The sequence below is a fragment of the Lepidochelys kempii genome, chromosome 18, assembly GCF_965140265.1.
Source record: "Lepidochelys kempii isolate rLepKem1 chromosome 18, rLepKem1.hap2, whole genome shotgun sequence".
Lineage (NCBI taxonomy): Eukaryota > Metazoa > Chordata > Testudines > Cheloniidae > Lepidochelys > Lepidochelys kempii.
This window is the reverse complement of record NC_133273.1, coordinates 17,424,209-17,440,847: the sequence shown is the minus strand read 5'-3', so window position 1 is coordinate 17,440,847 and position 16,639 is coordinate 17,424,209. Positions and strand designations below refer to the sequence as shown.

Here is a 16,639-nt window from a genome sequence, read left to right as displayed (position 1 = left end):
TATCAATGTACATTGTGTTGCCTGTGATAGATTGGACTGTGTTTAGGCCCATCCAATTGGTATAGCCAGGGAATAGAAAAAACAACATTGCTAATTTCTGGTGATTGACAAACTGTCTCCCTGGTGTGTGGGTGAGCTTAGCCGTCAATTTCTGCAGGGCATAATCTTTCAGAAAGACCTTCCTAGCAGCCAACAGGCTAGGGAAGAGGGAGGGTAGGAGAGACCCCAAACATGCAAGAGTTGGGAGGCTTTTAGAGGCGTGGGGGAACAACAGGGCGGAAGCTTGGGTGGGGAAAAGGAAGGATAGAGTTCCTCTTTCCTTGGAGAAGCCCAGAGGAGGTTGAGGCTTCAGAATTGTCAGACTCCAACCAGCCAGAGGAGCCCTCACGTGGTGTCCAGGGATTGCATGCTGGTTATGCACCCAGCAGCTGGGAGTGGTGGTGGTGGAGGAGTGTAGCGTAGCTGATGCTGGGGGCGGGGTACCTGAACTTGCTGGTGGCTCTCCCCCCTTCATCATTCTTATAGGCCTCTTTGGCAAGGTGAATTTTTCAAGCCCAGGATATGGTTCCATCCACTCCAATAGCCTGATCTTGTTCAAATCCATTCTGAATGAGTAACTGCACAAGCATCCCCTGCAGATGGGAGCAAGCTCAGGGCCCACTTCCACGTTGATTCTGGAGAAGAGGGTTGTGTGTACATTGGACTATTTTTCTGCGCTGCATTTTTATCTCCGCTCCCTCAAACATCTTGGCCATCAGGCTGCGAGAATGTCTTGTTTTTCATTTGCTGTCGTGGCTCCATTCCGGTGTGAGCAGGGGACTCCTGAGGGGTTCGTGCTGTATGGGCACTGTCTGTTTCAAAGCACCTGATGTTTCTACCTGAAGATGCTCATGCACTGTGGGAGGTGCAATGGAATAAGAGCAGTTAGAGCTGGCAAGGACTATTAGATCATCAAGGACAAGGCAGATTCCCGAGATAGGACCCATCAGCTGCCATTATGCGTGATCTTAGCCTCAAAGCAGAGAAGGCGAGGGCCACTGTTTTGCTTGCAAAGAAAGGAAAAGCAGTTGGTACGTAGGCGTATCTGATGGCGTATGTACGGAAACACGTTGGCATTATGGTTTGAGCAGAGAGATTATGTGAATCTGAAGATCCCACGTAGACTGACTGTTTCAGTAGCTGCGTGATGTACTAGTGTTGCCAAGGGTTTGTTCCGACGCAAGGGCAGCGATCGTGCCTATAGGCCCTGGGTGAAGAGGGACGTGTGGAGAACCTGATCCTACACGAGTGAGAGTGTTGCTGGGTGGACCCCATGTTACTCCTGCAAGAGTGAAGTCTGGAGGGGAGTTTATAGCTAAGTGCTGAGGGTCTGGTGCAGAGCACATTGAAATCAATGGAAAGACCTATTTTTGGTGTAGGATGTATCCCTGCAAAGTCAGTGGGGTTCAAGGGCCCAGAGCAAGCTGCAGGATCAGGCTCCTTAGATAACTGAAAGGGCTTTTTGGATACCCTAAGCTCTTTGTGCACCTTGGGGCGAGGGGGAGAAAAGGGATGGCCATAAAAAAGGTTGCCATAGGTGTTGCAATCTGTGATTTAAAGCTCTGTTCTAGAGATTCAGGTGAAATAACTTTCCCAAGGTCAGACAGTAGGTCAGTCTGACAGACAGTAGGTCAGCAGAATTAGGAATAAAACCCAGGTGTCCTAGCTTCCCATCCCCTGCTCAAACCCCTAAGCCATTCTAGTGTAACAGAACAGATGGCCAAACCTCAAAAGGTTCATTGTAGACAGACATGCAAAAGTTCAGAGGCTTAGCTCACCTTCTTGGGTCCATTGAAATGTCACTCCTCTTTTCAAACAGCCTGTAGCATGGTGACAGGTTTGGCTGGGTATTTACTCTCAAACCAGTTTTAGAGAAAATCACTGGCTGGATTAAAAAACACACCCTGTCACCCTCTTCAGTCTACATTATGTTGGTCCCAGGAAAACTGCTAAAGCAGTGGGTCTTCCCCTTTTCCATCCCAGGACCTGGTGCGATACCGTAAGAATGTTGAGGGTCCCTGTCATCACGTCTAGTCATAAGGAAGAGGAACAAGCAATATGTTGAGAACACATCAAAAATAAGGGCAGACATTATTAGGCATTCTGAATAACTTCTCTAGCATTCCCCTTGACAATACAGCTTGGCTTTGACGTGGGAGTGGTGAAATAGTGGCAGAGAAATATAGAATAGTTATTGCTAGAATGTGGAGTAAAACATTAAATGCTGCCATTAAACTCTGTGTTCTCTGGGGACACAGTGTGCTTCTCGCCCATGACAGATGCACTTTCCCTGCCTCAGCTCTTCATTCTCTTTGGGACTTATTATTCCTCCATAACCTTTCAAGTTCATCCCACGGTACTAAATTCATTCTCCAAACTCCTGATTCTTATTTGAGCCTTTTCATCCACAGGCACAGTGACTAATTTTCTAGCTAACGCACCACATGTTGCATCTCCTGCTGGTTTTCAAATCACACTGGGACAGGAACCCTCTAACTATGTAAAGGTGACCTGCAATGAAAGAATGGTGTGGAACTTATTTTTAAATGAGCTGTGGAATTATGTGCTCAGTGGCCCAGACAGCAGGGATCCGAAAACTTTTTAATTTTAGGTCATCCGATGGCACAGATTTGAGTCTCCTTCAGAATCTTCACTGGAACTTGTCTGGAGCAGAGAGCTAGTCTATACTCCAGGACAGGTAAGTTGTGCAGCTATTTTTAAGTCATTTGGCAAAATTGTGATTTCTTGCATATGGGGTTACTATTTATGTTATCCTTAGTGCAACTCTTCGTGGATCTCTATTCCAGAATACAGTCATTTAGGCACCGAGGCTTATCCTGGGGAGGACAGAAGATCTAAACTGGAGAACTATTGGTTTTAACACTTGAGCTCACTGGTGCACTTCTTACTGGCTCTGCATGCATTGATACTCCATCATGCACCTAGTCTCAAAGCACCAATGAGAAAAGCACCGTTTTCTGCTACTAGACGTTAGAATATGTCTTTCAATAAGTCAATTAGAGGAGTGATACTTGTGCATTTAAATTTAGTGTTTAGCTTGCTGTATGATCCCTATGAAGGTTGACACGGCTGTGAGTTTCCTGAGTACAGTGGGCTGTGTTTTACTGTTTAACTGACATGACTGTAGATCTCTTGGTAAGCTTTCTATGCATCATTCCCTAATCTTCAGTAAAGGGTCAGAATGTAAGTGTAGGAATATATCTAAGGACATGAACATATGGAACAGGCCAGCAGAGAATGATCTGAAATCCTTATATGAGTGCAAAGTCAACTCATTGCTCCAGAAATATATTTTCTTCTCCTTTTAATATTACTGGCTTACTTAGATTATAAATTCTTCAGAGCAGGGACCATCTTTTTGTTCTGTCTGTATAGAGTCTAGCACAATAGAATCCCTAATCATGACCAGCCCCCATATGCAATGGAAATACAATTAATGAGCAGAGTGGAAAGTGATTCATTTTTAAAGTATGTTCAGTAGTTTCATAAGACTAAACTAAGTACACATTCATTCTAAGATAAAAGGAAATTTAGAGCCAAATGGTGCAAGATTAATATGTGTACAGAGGCAAAGAGATTGTACCTGTTCCGTCACTCAATGAACGAGCGCCCTCTGGTGCACAGATAAGTTCATTGGGGACCCTTCCTCAAAACCTACTTTCAGTCCCTGCAGCTGTAGGCCTACATGTCCCACGACACTTTCTGCTTAAAACGGACTCTCTAAACCCAAATGTAATTTGGGCCCCAATCCTGCCAGCTGCTCTGCATGGCTGGGCCCTTATACCATGCAGAGGCCTTCTGTGCAAAGCAGCTTACAACCCCCCAGAGCAGTTTGTAGGACCCCGGTCTTAATGAGCAGTAAGGGATAGAGGCTAGGATTTTGAACTTGGCCAGAGCAGGGAGAGAAGAGGAACCTCAGAATTTGGAGAAGCATCACTAAACAATGCATATGCATAGGAATTTGCTAAAGATGCCACACGGATTGCAGGGTGCTGGTAAAAAGGTGCAGATTTTGAGTGTATGTACCACCCTGTGGAATCTAGCCATCATATATATAACCCCCATTTGAAAAAAAAAAAAAACAGGACCAACAGATTAGTAGAAACAAAGCAAACTCAGGTTTTCCACTGATAAGTGACTTTTTAATTGAAAAACCACTTGTTGGAAATTGCAAATCAAGTATTACAGCTTTGATCATATAAGAATAGTATTTAGCTTGGACATACTGGTGGAGAACAGATAAACAGTTTTCACGTTTCCCTCTTTATATTAAACCCTTGGAACAAAGGCATTACGCAAATGTTACTTACGATACATGCAGCTTTTTCACACCATATGTAGTGCGAGATACTTTAAAATATTTTATGAAATTGATCATACGCAAAATATGCAACATGACATTTTAGATGAAATATCAAGAACATCTGACCAGAAAGAAAACTCATTTAGCTAAAATAAAACAAAAACCAGCAAGTATTTATTAGACATTGGAACACTGAGTTACCTGAACTGTCTTAATATGTGGGGGAGCTACCCCATGGCATTGTGTGTAAACAGCATTTTTAAAGTTACAGTAAACTTAAAAGGGGCTTTTCTAAATTAGTATCTTAACATGGAAGGAAAATGGCACATTTCACAGAGCTAAACTAGAGGCATAAATACCTTTTAATCACTGTGGGTAAACATCTATCCTTGGATCAGATGGGGGAAAACCCTCCTTTCCTGATCCTCAAGCTAAGAAATACTCTATGCACAGATTTTGATCTGCAGGATCTAAAGGTGCATGCTGCAGCTGAGAGTTTAGAATCTGCTGTTAAATTTATTTGGTCTCATTTCTGATCACTAGCCAAATGACTAATTAAGCAACCACTCATTATTGGGTTCAATATGCCCTGAATGTACGAGACCCAAGATCACATGCCTTCAAAGACCTGAGAAAGGCAGGCATTCCTGTACAACGCCACTCTTTGGAGGCAAGTTATTAATGTAATTTAAGGGAGAGTAGTGTGGCTAGCTAGGTCCAAACCCATGAGGTAATACTCAATTTCAGCACTGTGGCCTTATTGATGCCTCCAATTAGCTAGATCACTTTATTAATGTTAATAAAATGTAAAGGGCCACAGTGTGAGAGGTGTGAATGTTGTCTTAAAATAGTTTTACAGCAGTAATATTAGGGCTCTTTCTGAAATATCCATGCACTGTTGTGAAAGATAAATTTTGAAAATATCTCCAAGTACAATTCATTATTTTATAACTAGCTTGCATCCCTCTTCCTATGTATATACCTATTATATATACAACATATATAGGAATTCTTGCTAAAACAATTTTACACTTACCACTTGCATGAAGATTTACCCTCCTTTTAAAGCTTATGATTGATTTGGACTGGAAGGCATTAAGCTTCAGCAAACACTGATTTTATGTATAGCACAAATCATAATTACCCCACCCAGCCAGCAGGACTTCATTTCTCTAGGCTTTCAGCATTCCCTTTATTTCCTAAAGTCTACTCTGTGGGTAGTTTCTGTACCTGTAGCCTCAACTTCCATAAAGCTCTGAATTATTCTGTGATTCAGTACTGTGCAGTCTGCACTCAAGATTATTTCCCACCCCCAAAAGGCACGATGCCAAGCAGCAAAACTTGGGGGAGGGTGGGGGAAGAGGGAGAAAATAACAAAGCGTCTTCCTGTCTCAACAGCACCACACAAAAATGGGGGAGGGGGAACATATCCTTATACCACACCTCCACACCATTTAGTTTTTGTGAGGATGAGTGGGAGAAGACTGGGCAGGAAGTGTTATCCAGTGCAAGTGATGACCAGCTGCCATGAAGATGGTCTGCAATCAATTGCTCACTCTGTTGTAAGAAAGCAGCATAATTTCAAGGGTCCTGCATTGCAGTGCAGCAAAACCAAAATTCCAGGCCCTGTAACACACATCACCTTGTTAACCTAAACAGAGAACAAGTGGTTGAATGGCAATGAGTGTCATCTGTACACAGGCCCTATAATACCACAGTGAGAGGTTCCGACCCTAGTTTAGCTGAATTTTAGCATTATCCCATGAGTGGGACAAAGGGAGATTCCTCACTACTTTTGTTTAAAGGCATTGGAGCTACAAAGATTAAGTGATCACTTGTGGGTGGGGGCTTTGTTTGGCTTTTACAAATAAAGACCTGATAAAGTTTTGAAAAAGGAATTCAGTGCAGAGGAGAGAGAAATCCTTTAAGTTTAAACAAGCTAACATGGGCTTTGGAATGTTTTTATTCCAAATTTCTTCTAATAAAAGGGGAGCCAAGAATTAAGTCAGCTCTCTTTTAAAAGGCCAAAGAGTATCAATCTAATTATTTATGGGCTCTACTAGAGACCTATTGGAGATGGCAGGGTAGGGGGAGAGGGAGGAAGAGAATCCAGTCTTTAGTGCAAATAACCACTTATTTACATGAGTGCCCCCCCCCCAATACAGTGAACTCTTTCAGCAATTACAATAGTGAGATATTCTAATCAAACATCCCCTACACTAGGGGAGGTCAAGCAGTTTGTGCTGGGCATAGAGCTCCTCTGTGATTTTATAGACTTCACAGATATAGGGCAAAGCATCCCCCAGCATAGCCACAGCCTCTTCAGCTGTGCCCACATTCATGGTTTCAAGGAATGTATTTCGAGTGGGTAAGGCACAAAAAGCCACCCCAGCAGCCTTGCGAATAATCCAGGGATGATAGTTAGCCAAGGAAGCATTGTATGTTTCTGAGCAGATCACAGAGGTTTTGGAGTTGTCCTTGCCAGTCCTCAGTCCTTCCAAGAACATCTGCAGCCAGTGAAGGGCTCGGTGGAGGCGCAACAAGGTTCTGCAGCCTGAGTCAGATCGCTTTTGGAGATCAACCAGGCCATTAGCCAACTCATACTCCACCATGGATTGAACGGTCAAGTACTTTTCTCGCTGGTCACTATTACGGTAATTCTCTATTATTTCTATTTTGGTCACTGCATCTTTAGAAATGAAGGAGAAAATTGTGCCCAGGCAGTTCAGAAACCTACATTCAAAACAAAAATCAATTGTGTTATGTAACAGAGTAAGGGAGCTTGAGAAATGATGCTGAAATGGTGACCTTACTTAAGTGGTTAAGAGTTAGATCAGTCTTAATTTATATCGGAAATTATTGGACAGACCAGAACTGGTGAACATAGATTGAACTTAAATCTAAGATGGAATACATGGAAGAATAAGGTGGTAGTCATTTTTATTACAGGTAATGTTGTAAATAATTGGAACAGGCTTACAAACAAGACAGTAGCAGAGTCAAGTGTTGGTAATGTAAAGCAAAACTGGTTAACTATATAGAATGTAATTTACTAACAGCCACTTTGTGCCTAGGACAAGTCAGCTACCTTTTCAGGGACGATCAAGAGGCAGCGTTTCAGTGTTTAAGCTTGGAAGGATTAGGTTTTTATTGGTACACGTTTATTGATAAACATTGACTTCACTGTACACACATAAACTGATGAAAAATATTTTCAGCGACCGTCAAAGTTTACATATAGGCAAAGCAAAAAAAAAAGTTGCTTAAGAACTTAGTTTGATGTAAGGTTAGTGACGTTGTGTGTTTTGATATACGATGTTGACAATTCAAGTTATAAAGTTTCAGCTTTTTGAATCTCAATGTCTATAATCATTGAACTGTCTGATCTCCCCACCCCCCATAATTTTGTGCAACTGAAAAAATTTAAATGGATAAACTTTACTAGTTTGAAGCATATTTATCTATGATTTAAAATTCAAAATTGAATTGCGTCATGTCTAATTATGCTTCACCTCGAGGTAGAGCACAAGGGGCGGGGCTGAGGCAGGTGCTGGGCCTTAAACTCCTGTAAAGCGTGTAGGAGGGTGAGATCAGAGACACAAGGCGGCTGAGGGACTATCTTTCCTTGGAGCAACGGGTGTTGGGGACGGACACAAGCTTCGGCGTTACCATGAACTCTTCTTCCAGGCGGATGGCGCGCGAGGGCACCCCCGCCCCGCCCCGCCCCGCCCCAGGGGCCTGGGCGCCCGCCGCTAGTTACCTGACCCCGCCTTTACGGTGCCCCATCACCCTTCCTCAGTGCTCAGCCCTTTGTCCGCGGCCCGGTTCACGTCCCGCTTCTTTCTCAGGGGCCTCCTGCAGCCTCCCCGTGGCTCCGGCTGGCCCCGCGCTGTGACGCTGAAGCGCTTGGAAGCTTTGCTCCGCCCCCCCCCCCCCCCCCAGCGCTGTGGCGGAGGCTCCAGGCCCGCCACGGGGGGGGGGGGGGGGGGGGGGGCGCCGGGCTGGGCGGCCACGCCCACGACTCCGGCCGCGCGTCCGGGCGGGGCGTGACCGCGACGGGCGGGGCAGTGCGGGCTGCAAGATGGCGCCCCCGCCAGCCGCTGCCGGCCAACTCGGCGGCCGAGCACCCCCGTCAATTAAAAACCGGGGCGGGGCCTCGCGGGCGGCCGCTGACCCCCCCCGGCCCGGGGGCGGGTCTCGGGCCGGCTGAGGCCAGTCGCAGCCCGGGAGCCCCCCGCCGCCCCAGCCTTACCGGACCAGGCCTTTCCAGCCCGCCAGGTACGGGTCCACGCGGACTTCCCGCTGCTCGCTGACGCAGGCTGTGAACGCCACCAGCACTTCCCTCAGGGAGAACGTCTCCGCCCCCTCCGCCATGTTGAACCGCCAGAGACTCCCCCCGGCTCCCCTCAGCCAGTTGCTTCCGCCTTCCCGACTGCTGCCCCGCCCCTTCCCGCCGCAGCCAATCGACGCCCGAGGCTCCCGCTCCAGCCATTCACCGTCTTCCTCTCCGGGCAGCGCATGTCCCTGGCCCATCGCAAGTCGGCTTATTGGGCGGGGGGGGTTGCGGAGGCTGATAGCCGCTGGCCATTGGCTGGCGCTCGCTGCGGACGTGGTGAGAGGCCATGCCTGCGTCACGTGATAGGGCAGGGACCACCCCTCCAAGGCAGAGGGCGGGTCTTAGTTTAGGGTTGCCGCGCATGCGCAGATGTCCCCGGGAAAGCGGGCCTGCTAGAAGCAAGAGCGACGTGAGTCCATTTGGGAGCCGGGGGCTGGCAGTGAGCGCGGGGGGGGTCCTGCTGCGGGTCAGTGGGCGGGAGGTTGTAGTGTTGAGGAGGGGCTGCTGTGCTGGGGGGGTCAGTGGGGGGGGGGCTGCCGTGCTGGGGGGCCAGTGGGGGGGAGGTTGCAGTGTTGAGGAGGGGCTGCTGTGCTGGGGGTCAGTGAGGGGGGGCTGCTGTGCTGGGGGGCCAGTGGGGGGGAGGTTGCAGTGTTGAGGAGGGGCTGCTGTGCTGGGGGGTCAGTGAGGGGGGGCTGCTGTGCTGGGGGGCCAGTGGGGGGGAGGTTGTAGTGTTGAGCAGGGGCTGCTGTGCTGGGGGGCCAGTGGGGGGGAGGTTGCAGTGTTGAGGAGGGGCTGCTGTGCTGGGGGGCCAGTGGGGGGGAGGTTGCAGTGTTGAGGAGGGGCTGCTGTGCTGGGGGGTCAGTGGGGGGGAGGTTGCAGTGTTGAGGAGGGGCTGCTGTGCTGGGGGGTCAGTGAGGGGGGGGGCTGCTGTGCTGGGGGGTCAGTGGGGGGGGGGGCCGCCGTGCTGGGGGGCCAGTGGGGGGGAGGTTGCAGTGTTGAGGAGGGGCTGCTGTGCTGGGGGGGTCAGTGGGGGGGGGTGCTGTGCTGGGGGGCCAGTGGGGGGAGGTTGTAGTGTTGAGCAGGGGCTGCTGTGCTGGGGGGGTCAGTGGGGGGGGGGCCGCCGTGCTGGGGGGCCAGTGGGGGGGAGGTTGCAGTGTTGAGGAGGGGCTGCTGTGCTGGGGGGTCAGTGAGGGGGGGCTGCTGTGCTGGGGGTCAGTGAGGGGGAGGTTGCAGTGTTGAGCAGGGGCTGCTGTGCTGGGGGGGGAGAGTTGGTGAGGGGGGCGCCGTGCTGGGGGTCAACTGGGACGTTTTGTTTTGATCACTTTTTCGGATCCTAACCTTCTAAACCTTTTTAAAACGGTTTTTATATAAATAATATTTTGTTCCGAAAAGTTCTTTTGAAACAAACAAACAAACAAAAAAAATCCGTACTTTATATTTCTGAAAAAAGGGATGTTTTTATGTTGTTTCAGGATATTTCAACTTTGTGAAAACACTTCATTTGGTGGTTGTTTTTGACGCTTAAAAAAACAACTTTTTCTAAATATTTTGATTTTGACTTAAACAACATTTTTTTGTTTGTTTTGATGATAATTTTCCCAGCAGCGGTAGTGATCACTGTTCCCTCTAAGCTGTGCGCGGGGTTTAGGATCTGTGTGCGTGTGCACACACGCACAGCTTAGAGGGAACAGTGATCACTACTGCTGATGGGAAAATTATCATCAAAACAAAAAAATGTTTGTTTTTTCCCTAAACCCTGCGCACACGGCGAAACATCGCGTGCACAAAAATTTGCACTGAAGAAATTTTTTCTGCACACAGCCTGTCAAAAATTTGAGGGAACATTGATAGTGATAACACAACCTGACAACTTCCCGTGGTGATTTATAAAATACATAAAAAGAAAAGGAGTACTTGTGGCACCTTAGAGACTAACCAATTTATTTGAGCATAAGCTTTCGTGAGCTACAGCTCACTTAATCGGATGCATACTGTGGAAAGTGTAGAAGATCTTTTTATATACACACAAAGCATGAAAAAATACCTCCTCCCACCCCACTCTCCTGCTGGTAATAACTTATCTAAAGTGACCCCTCTCCTTACAATGTGTATGATAATCAAGGTGAGCCATTTCCAGCACAAATCCAGGGTTTAACAAGAACGTCTGAGGGGGAGGGGGGTAAGGAAAAAACAAGGGGAAATAGGTTACCTTGCATAATGACTTAGCCACTCTCAGTCTCTATTCAAGCCTAAGTTAATTGTATCCAATTTGCAAATGAATTCCAATTCAACAGTTTCTCGCTGGAGTCTGGATTTGAAGTTTTTTTGTTGTAATATAGCAACTTTCATGTCTGTAATCGCGTGACCAGAGAGATTGAAGTGTTCTCCGACTGGCTTATGAATGTTGTAATTCTTGACATTTGATTTGTGTCCATTTATTCTTTTACGTAGAGACTGTCCAGTTTGACCAATGTACATGGCAGAGGGGCATTGCTGGCACATGATGGCATATATCGCACTGGTGGATGTGCAGGTGAATGAGCCTCTGATAGTGTGGCTGATGTTATTAGGCCCTGTGATGGTGTCCCCTGAATAGATATGTGGGCACAGTTGGCAATGGGCTTTGTTGCAAGGATAGGTTCCTGGGTTAGTGGTTCTGTTGTGTGGTATGTGGTTGCTGGTGAGTACTTGCTTCAGGTTGGGGGGCTGTCTGTAGGCAAGGACTGGCCTGTCTCCCAAGATTTGTGAGAGTGTTGGGTCATCCTTCAGGATAGGTTGTAGATCCTTAATAATGCGTTGGAGGGGTTTTAGTTGGGGGCTGAAGGTGACAGCTAGTGGCGTTCTGTTATTTTCTTTGTTAGGCCTGTGCTGTAGTAGGTGACTTCTGGGAACTCTTCTGGCTCTGTCAATCTGTTTCTTCACTTCCGCAGGTGGGTATTGTAGTTGTAAGAATGCTTGATAGAGATCTTGTAGGTGTTTGTCTCTGTCTGAGGGGTTGGAGCAAATGTGGTTGTATCGCAGAGCTTGGCTGTAGACAATGGATTGTGTGGTGTGGTCAGGGTGAAAGCTGGAGGCATGTAGGTAGGAATAGCGGTCAGTAGATTTCCGGTATAGGCTGGTGTTTATGTGACCATTGTTTATTAGCACTATAGTGTCCAGGAAGTGGATCTCTTGTGTGGACTGGACCAGGCTGAGGTTGATGGTGGGATTCCTCAAGGGCTTCTTTTCCATGGGTCCAGATGATGAAGATGTCATCAATATAGCACAAGTAGAGTAGGGGCGTTAGGGGACGAGAGCTGAGGAAGCGTTGTTCTAAGCCAGCCATAAAAATGTTGGCATACTGTGGGGCCATGCGGGTACCCATAGCAGTGCCGCTGGAAATGGCTCAACTTGATTATCATACACATTGTAAGGAGAGTGATCACTTTAGATAAGCTATTACCAGCAGGAGAGTGGGGTGAGAGGAGGTATTTTTCATGCTTTGTGTGTATATAAAAAGATCTTCTACACTTTCCACAGTATGCATCCTATGAAGTGAGCTGTAGCTCATGAAAGCTTATGCTCAAATAAATTGGTTAGTCTCTAAGATGCCACAAGTCCTCCTTTTCTTTTTGCGAATACAGACTAACACGGCTGTTACTCTGAAACCTATAAAATACATACTGCTCTGGAATCCCAGAAGCAGAGCTAAAGAATGTGCTAATTGTATTCACACAATTTAAGGGGTTTTGTTATTTCCCAACTTAGAAGTTAATTGAACTAAGTTCATTCTCATCTTTGATTTAATAGCAGTTTGCATTGGGAAAGGGATGCAGAGGATGAGAGTCCTAATTTTTTAAAACTAACTCCCACTTCAAAATCAAGGCTGTAATAGGGAGTTTGTCTGCAGTTCATTAATAAATTAATGAACTTAGTCCTTGCTCAAGAGTCCAGGAGGCTGAAGACCTCACTCTGTCCGCAGATCAGGTACTTCAGGATCAGCAGCAGTCAGGCTTCCCACATACAGCCATGCCAATGTGCATCCCCTCTCACCTGGGCTGAATCTCTCTAAAGACAGAGAGAAGGATTCAGCCTCTATAGCCCAATCAATCTTGGACTGAGTAACTATAAAACACTGTAATAATGTTAGGGTTAAGGAAACCAGTTTATGTTTTTGGGGAACATTAGCCTTGACTATATTGGAAACAGGCATGCATTTTTAGATGACACTAATAATGTGCCGAGTTAGCTGACTCTTTTCTTGTCTGTATCCTTGTCTCCATCTAGGAAGCCATGGGGCCCCAGCTGAACTCTTCTCTGTGATATTAGTAAATAAACAGATCAGTGGTTTGAAGAAAGGCTGGATCTTCTCTTGTTTTTAGTACCCAGTTATGGTATCTCTGAAATAGCCTGCTGTACAGCTAAGGTTCAAAGAGTTCTTCTCTGCTTAAAATGCCTGAAATAAAAGTCACTCCCTTGGGTAAGTTCAAACCACAAGATGGAGCTGAAATAGGTAGAAAAGGTTTGGATGCTGTGACAGAGCCTTAAAGGAATTAAAATTAGTTAGAAATAACTAATATAGAAATGTAGAAATAACTCCAATACAGATAGCAGGAGATTTGTGCCTCTTTCCATGTTTTGGGATAGAATAGCTTGTTATGGTTTTAAGGGATTGGCAATCCACTTCCCGCGGCCTTTGTTGGCTGGAACAGCGAACCGCGGCCAGTGGGAGCTACGATCAGCCGAACCTGCGGAAACTGCAGGTAAACAAACCATCCCGGCCGGCCAGCGGATTTCACTGATGGGCTGTGTGCCAAAGGTTGCCGATCCCTGCCCTATCTTATACTTCTATCTATGTTACGTTACTTATATGTTACTGTGTTACATTTGTATAACTAGCATTCAGATTTGACTCCTCTCTTTAGGTAATCTTAATCTTGCTTTGCAAACATGAAGACAGAAAGAGATGTTGCTAACCTTGCTTTTCGATGTTAAAAGGATTAATTAATATTTATAAGCTGCCTCATAGATAGAAATAGCTAGATAGGTGCAAAATATTATTTCTTGTTGTCCTTTTGAATTTGGCAAACACTGTTTTCTGCCCATCCCAAAAATGTTTTTACTGAAGCTGGATTATGCTGTGTGCCTCTTGTTTCCTTTGTGGTCTTGCTTCAGCATACATATTAGCATAGTGTGTGAAGAATGTTAGCTTATTCAAACTTGCTGTAGAAAGAGTGGGGATCATTGTTCTGTGGAGTACACAAATTCAAAAACAGCTGCTGTTACTTTGTGTAGCTCTGTCTCTGTGTGTAGTCTGCATACAGAGGATGTTCCTGAAAGATGATAGCAGTCTTAGTGATAAGCCATTTGATGGCATCTCCTTAAATATATCGGCAGAAATGCTGTTTGCTAATGTGTGTCTTTTGGTCTGAAACTGACAAGCTGGGTGCTAAATGGAGAGCTGCACTTTCACCGAAAGATGAGACCCTGTGGCACAGAGGAGTGACTACAGGAGGGGGAACGCCAGATTTCAAATCCAGCCCTGCCAATGATTAACTGTGTGCCATTGGGCAAGTCATTTCCCCAGTCGGCACCTGAATTTCCTCCTTTCTAAAATGAGGTTCATGATACTTGCCTCTTTTAATACGGATGTTGATGTTTATCTAGTCAGTGTTTTTCCCAGAGCTTCAAATGTTTATATCCTTCTCAAGATTTAAGAGGTTACATAGACAGGTGATGCAGCTTCCTTTGTTTGTCTCTTGCTCCAGGGGCTGGCCAGGATGTGGGCCGGAGCTGCATCCTTGTGTCTATTGCAGGGAAAAATGTCATGCTAGACTGCGGGATGCACATGGGCTATAATGACGATGTAAGTATTGCAGAAAGACTGAACGCTATGTGCAGATTCTTTAAGGTTTATCTGCCCCGCCTTTTCCAGTATTACTTCTGGTTCTGTGGGTGCCTAAGCTACATAACCTACTTGGCCAGCTGTACCAGCTTCATTTAGAAATTGTTTGAAGAATCCAGCACAACGTCTTGGTGCACTCTTAGGTGAGGACTCGCTTTCCTCTGAAACCTTAGGTATTAACCGCTGCTGGAATTGTAGTGCCACGCTTGATGGACCAATATTCCCTCTGGCAATTCTGAGTTCCTGTGTGGGGACTATATGTCCCCTCTTCCCCATATATGTTTGTATTCTGTAGTTCCACCTCCCAGCCCCCAGGTGGTGTGTGAGCTGCCTGAAAACTTTAAAAAGAGGATCAGCAGGGCAGTGGATCCTGCATTTCAGCGTCATTTCACTTTAAGTGGCAGGAGGCTTCCTGTGTGCTTAAAACAGAGGTGGGCAAACTACGGCCCGCGGGCCACGTCTGGCCCATGGGACCGTCCTGCCCGGCTCCTGAGCTCCTGGCCGGGGAGCCTAGTCCCCGGCCCCTCCCTTGCTGTTCTTCCTCCCCCACAGCCTCAGTGCAGCACGCCGCCAGCACGGGAGGGGGCTGCACTGCGGGGGCAGGGGAGAGCAGGAAGGGAGGCTCACCTGCAGCCTCAGGGGAGCAGGCGGTTGGTGGGAGCATGGCGAACACGAGCGGAGGACTCGGGAGGAGCACCGGGCGGCTGCGCAGCCGGCCAGAGAGAGGTGGTGCTTTGAAAGGGAAACTGCTGCTTCTCTCCAGCTGCGTGGCTGCCTCTGCTGCTCTTGAGTCCTCCGCCCATGTTCGCAGGGCCACATTCTGAAGGAGGCTTTAGAGGGAGGGTTGGATGGGGGTGGAGTTCCAGGGCGCCTTTCAAGGGGCGGGGGTGTGGATAGGGGGCGGGGCAGTCAGGGGACAGGGAGCAGGGTGGGTTGGATAGGGGGTGGAGTCCCGGGGGGGGGAAAGGGGCAGCGGGTCGCAGGGGGTTGCAGTCTGGGGACAAGGAGCAGGCAGGGTTGGATGGGTGGGGTATTTTGAGGGGGGCAGTCAGGGTTAGGGGAGGCACAGTCTTCCTTACCCGGCCCTCCATACAGTTTTGGAACCCCGATGTCCAAAAAGTTTGCCCACCCCTGGCTTAAAACATAAAACCCATCATTAGTTTGGTACTGGGATGAGCTTTGTTACCAGCCAGTTGATGGGACCCAAACCAAGACCTGCAGCATGTATGCTTTGCTGGATATAGAGTGATGCATTGTGGTGGTTGGTTTTTCCTCCTGACTCTGTTGTTTTGGCTCACGATGCCTGAATATTGATGGCTTCTAAGAGAGAGAGGAGTAAGCTTAATTCTTGTGTGCAGATAACAGAATTCATAAAACACAGCACAGAGCAAACTACCAACTTTAGCAGAACTCTATGAACAGGTCTGAAACCTACAAATGAGCATTTTGGTGAGGATAAAATGGATTAGCTATCTTTCTTCTTTGACAATAACATAATTACTTATTTGCAATGTTCTAATAAACTGTCCCATTGGCAGTTTTCTCCTCCTCCTTCTTGGCACTCTCTGCACTCATCTCTTTTATGGGGTTTAGCCTGTAGCGATCCACTTTATTGGTGACACCAGCATTCCCTGTTGTCCCGCTGGAGTTCTGCCCTGTAATAAGATCACAGTGCATTCCTAAAGCTACATGGGTGGCTGACATTTGTTTAATGTCATGTTTTGAATTCAGTAACCAGTTTTGTTTAATATTTGATAACATGCTTTTGTGTCTTTTAGAGACGCTTTCCTGATTTTTCATACATTACCCAGAATGGAAGGCTGACTGACTTTCTAGACTGTGTAATCATCAGGTAAGAATCATCAGGGGTCGGTCCTGGGGCCGGTTTTGTTCAATATCTTCATAAATGATCTGGAGGATGGTGTGGATTGCACTCTCGGCAAATTTGCGGATGATACTAAACTAGGAGGAGTGGTAGATACGCTGGAGGGCAGTGATAGGATACAGAGGGACCTAGACAAATTGGAAGATTGGGCCAAAAGAAATCTGATGAGGT

At 46.9% G+C, this 16,639-nt stretch overlaps 3 protein-coding genes across 4 annotated transcripts in view; 2 read left to right on the top strand and 1 right to left on the bottom strand.

The window, feature by feature from the left end:
- The window catches only part of DVL1 (dishevelled segment polarity protein 1), a 210,930-nt gene extending 197,870 nt beyond the window's left edge, over positions 1 to 13,060 (top strand). The window contains exon 15 of the mRNA XM_073317080.1: positions 12,966 to 13,060. Coding sequence (XP_073173181.1) covers positions 12,966 to 13,060 — 95 coding nt within the window. The remainder of the gene's footprint in view (positions 1 to 12,965) is intronic.
- On the bottom strand, positions 4,399 to 9,014 carry CPTP (ceramide-1-phosphate transfer protein). Its single transcript, XM_073317093.1, is given in 3 exon segments — positions 4,399 to 7,096; positions 8,616 to 8,908; positions 8,910 to 9,014. Coding segments are annotated over 3 exon segments (885 nt in total). The 5' UTR covers positions 8,988 to 9,014; the 3' UTR covers positions 4,399 to 6,582.
- INTS11 (integrator complex subunit 11) overlaps positions 9,082 to 16,639 on the top strand; it is a 24,412-nt gene continuing 16,854 nt past the window's right edge. The window contains exons 1-3 of one of the 2 annotated variants that reach the window (XM_073317086.1): positions 9,082 to 9,108; positions 14,447 to 14,544; positions 16,362 to 16,435. In XM_073317086.1, the coding sequence (XP_073173187.1) occupies positions 14,506 to 14,544; positions 16,362 to 16,435 (113 nt within the window). In that variant the 5' untranslated portion in view covers positions 9,082 to 9,108; positions 14,447 to 14,505. Of the gene's footprint in view, positions 9,109 to 13,044; positions 13,159 to 14,446; positions 14,545 to 16,361; positions 16,436 to 16,639 lie in introns of those variants that run through there. The other variant, XM_073317084.1, reaches the window with a different exon arrangement.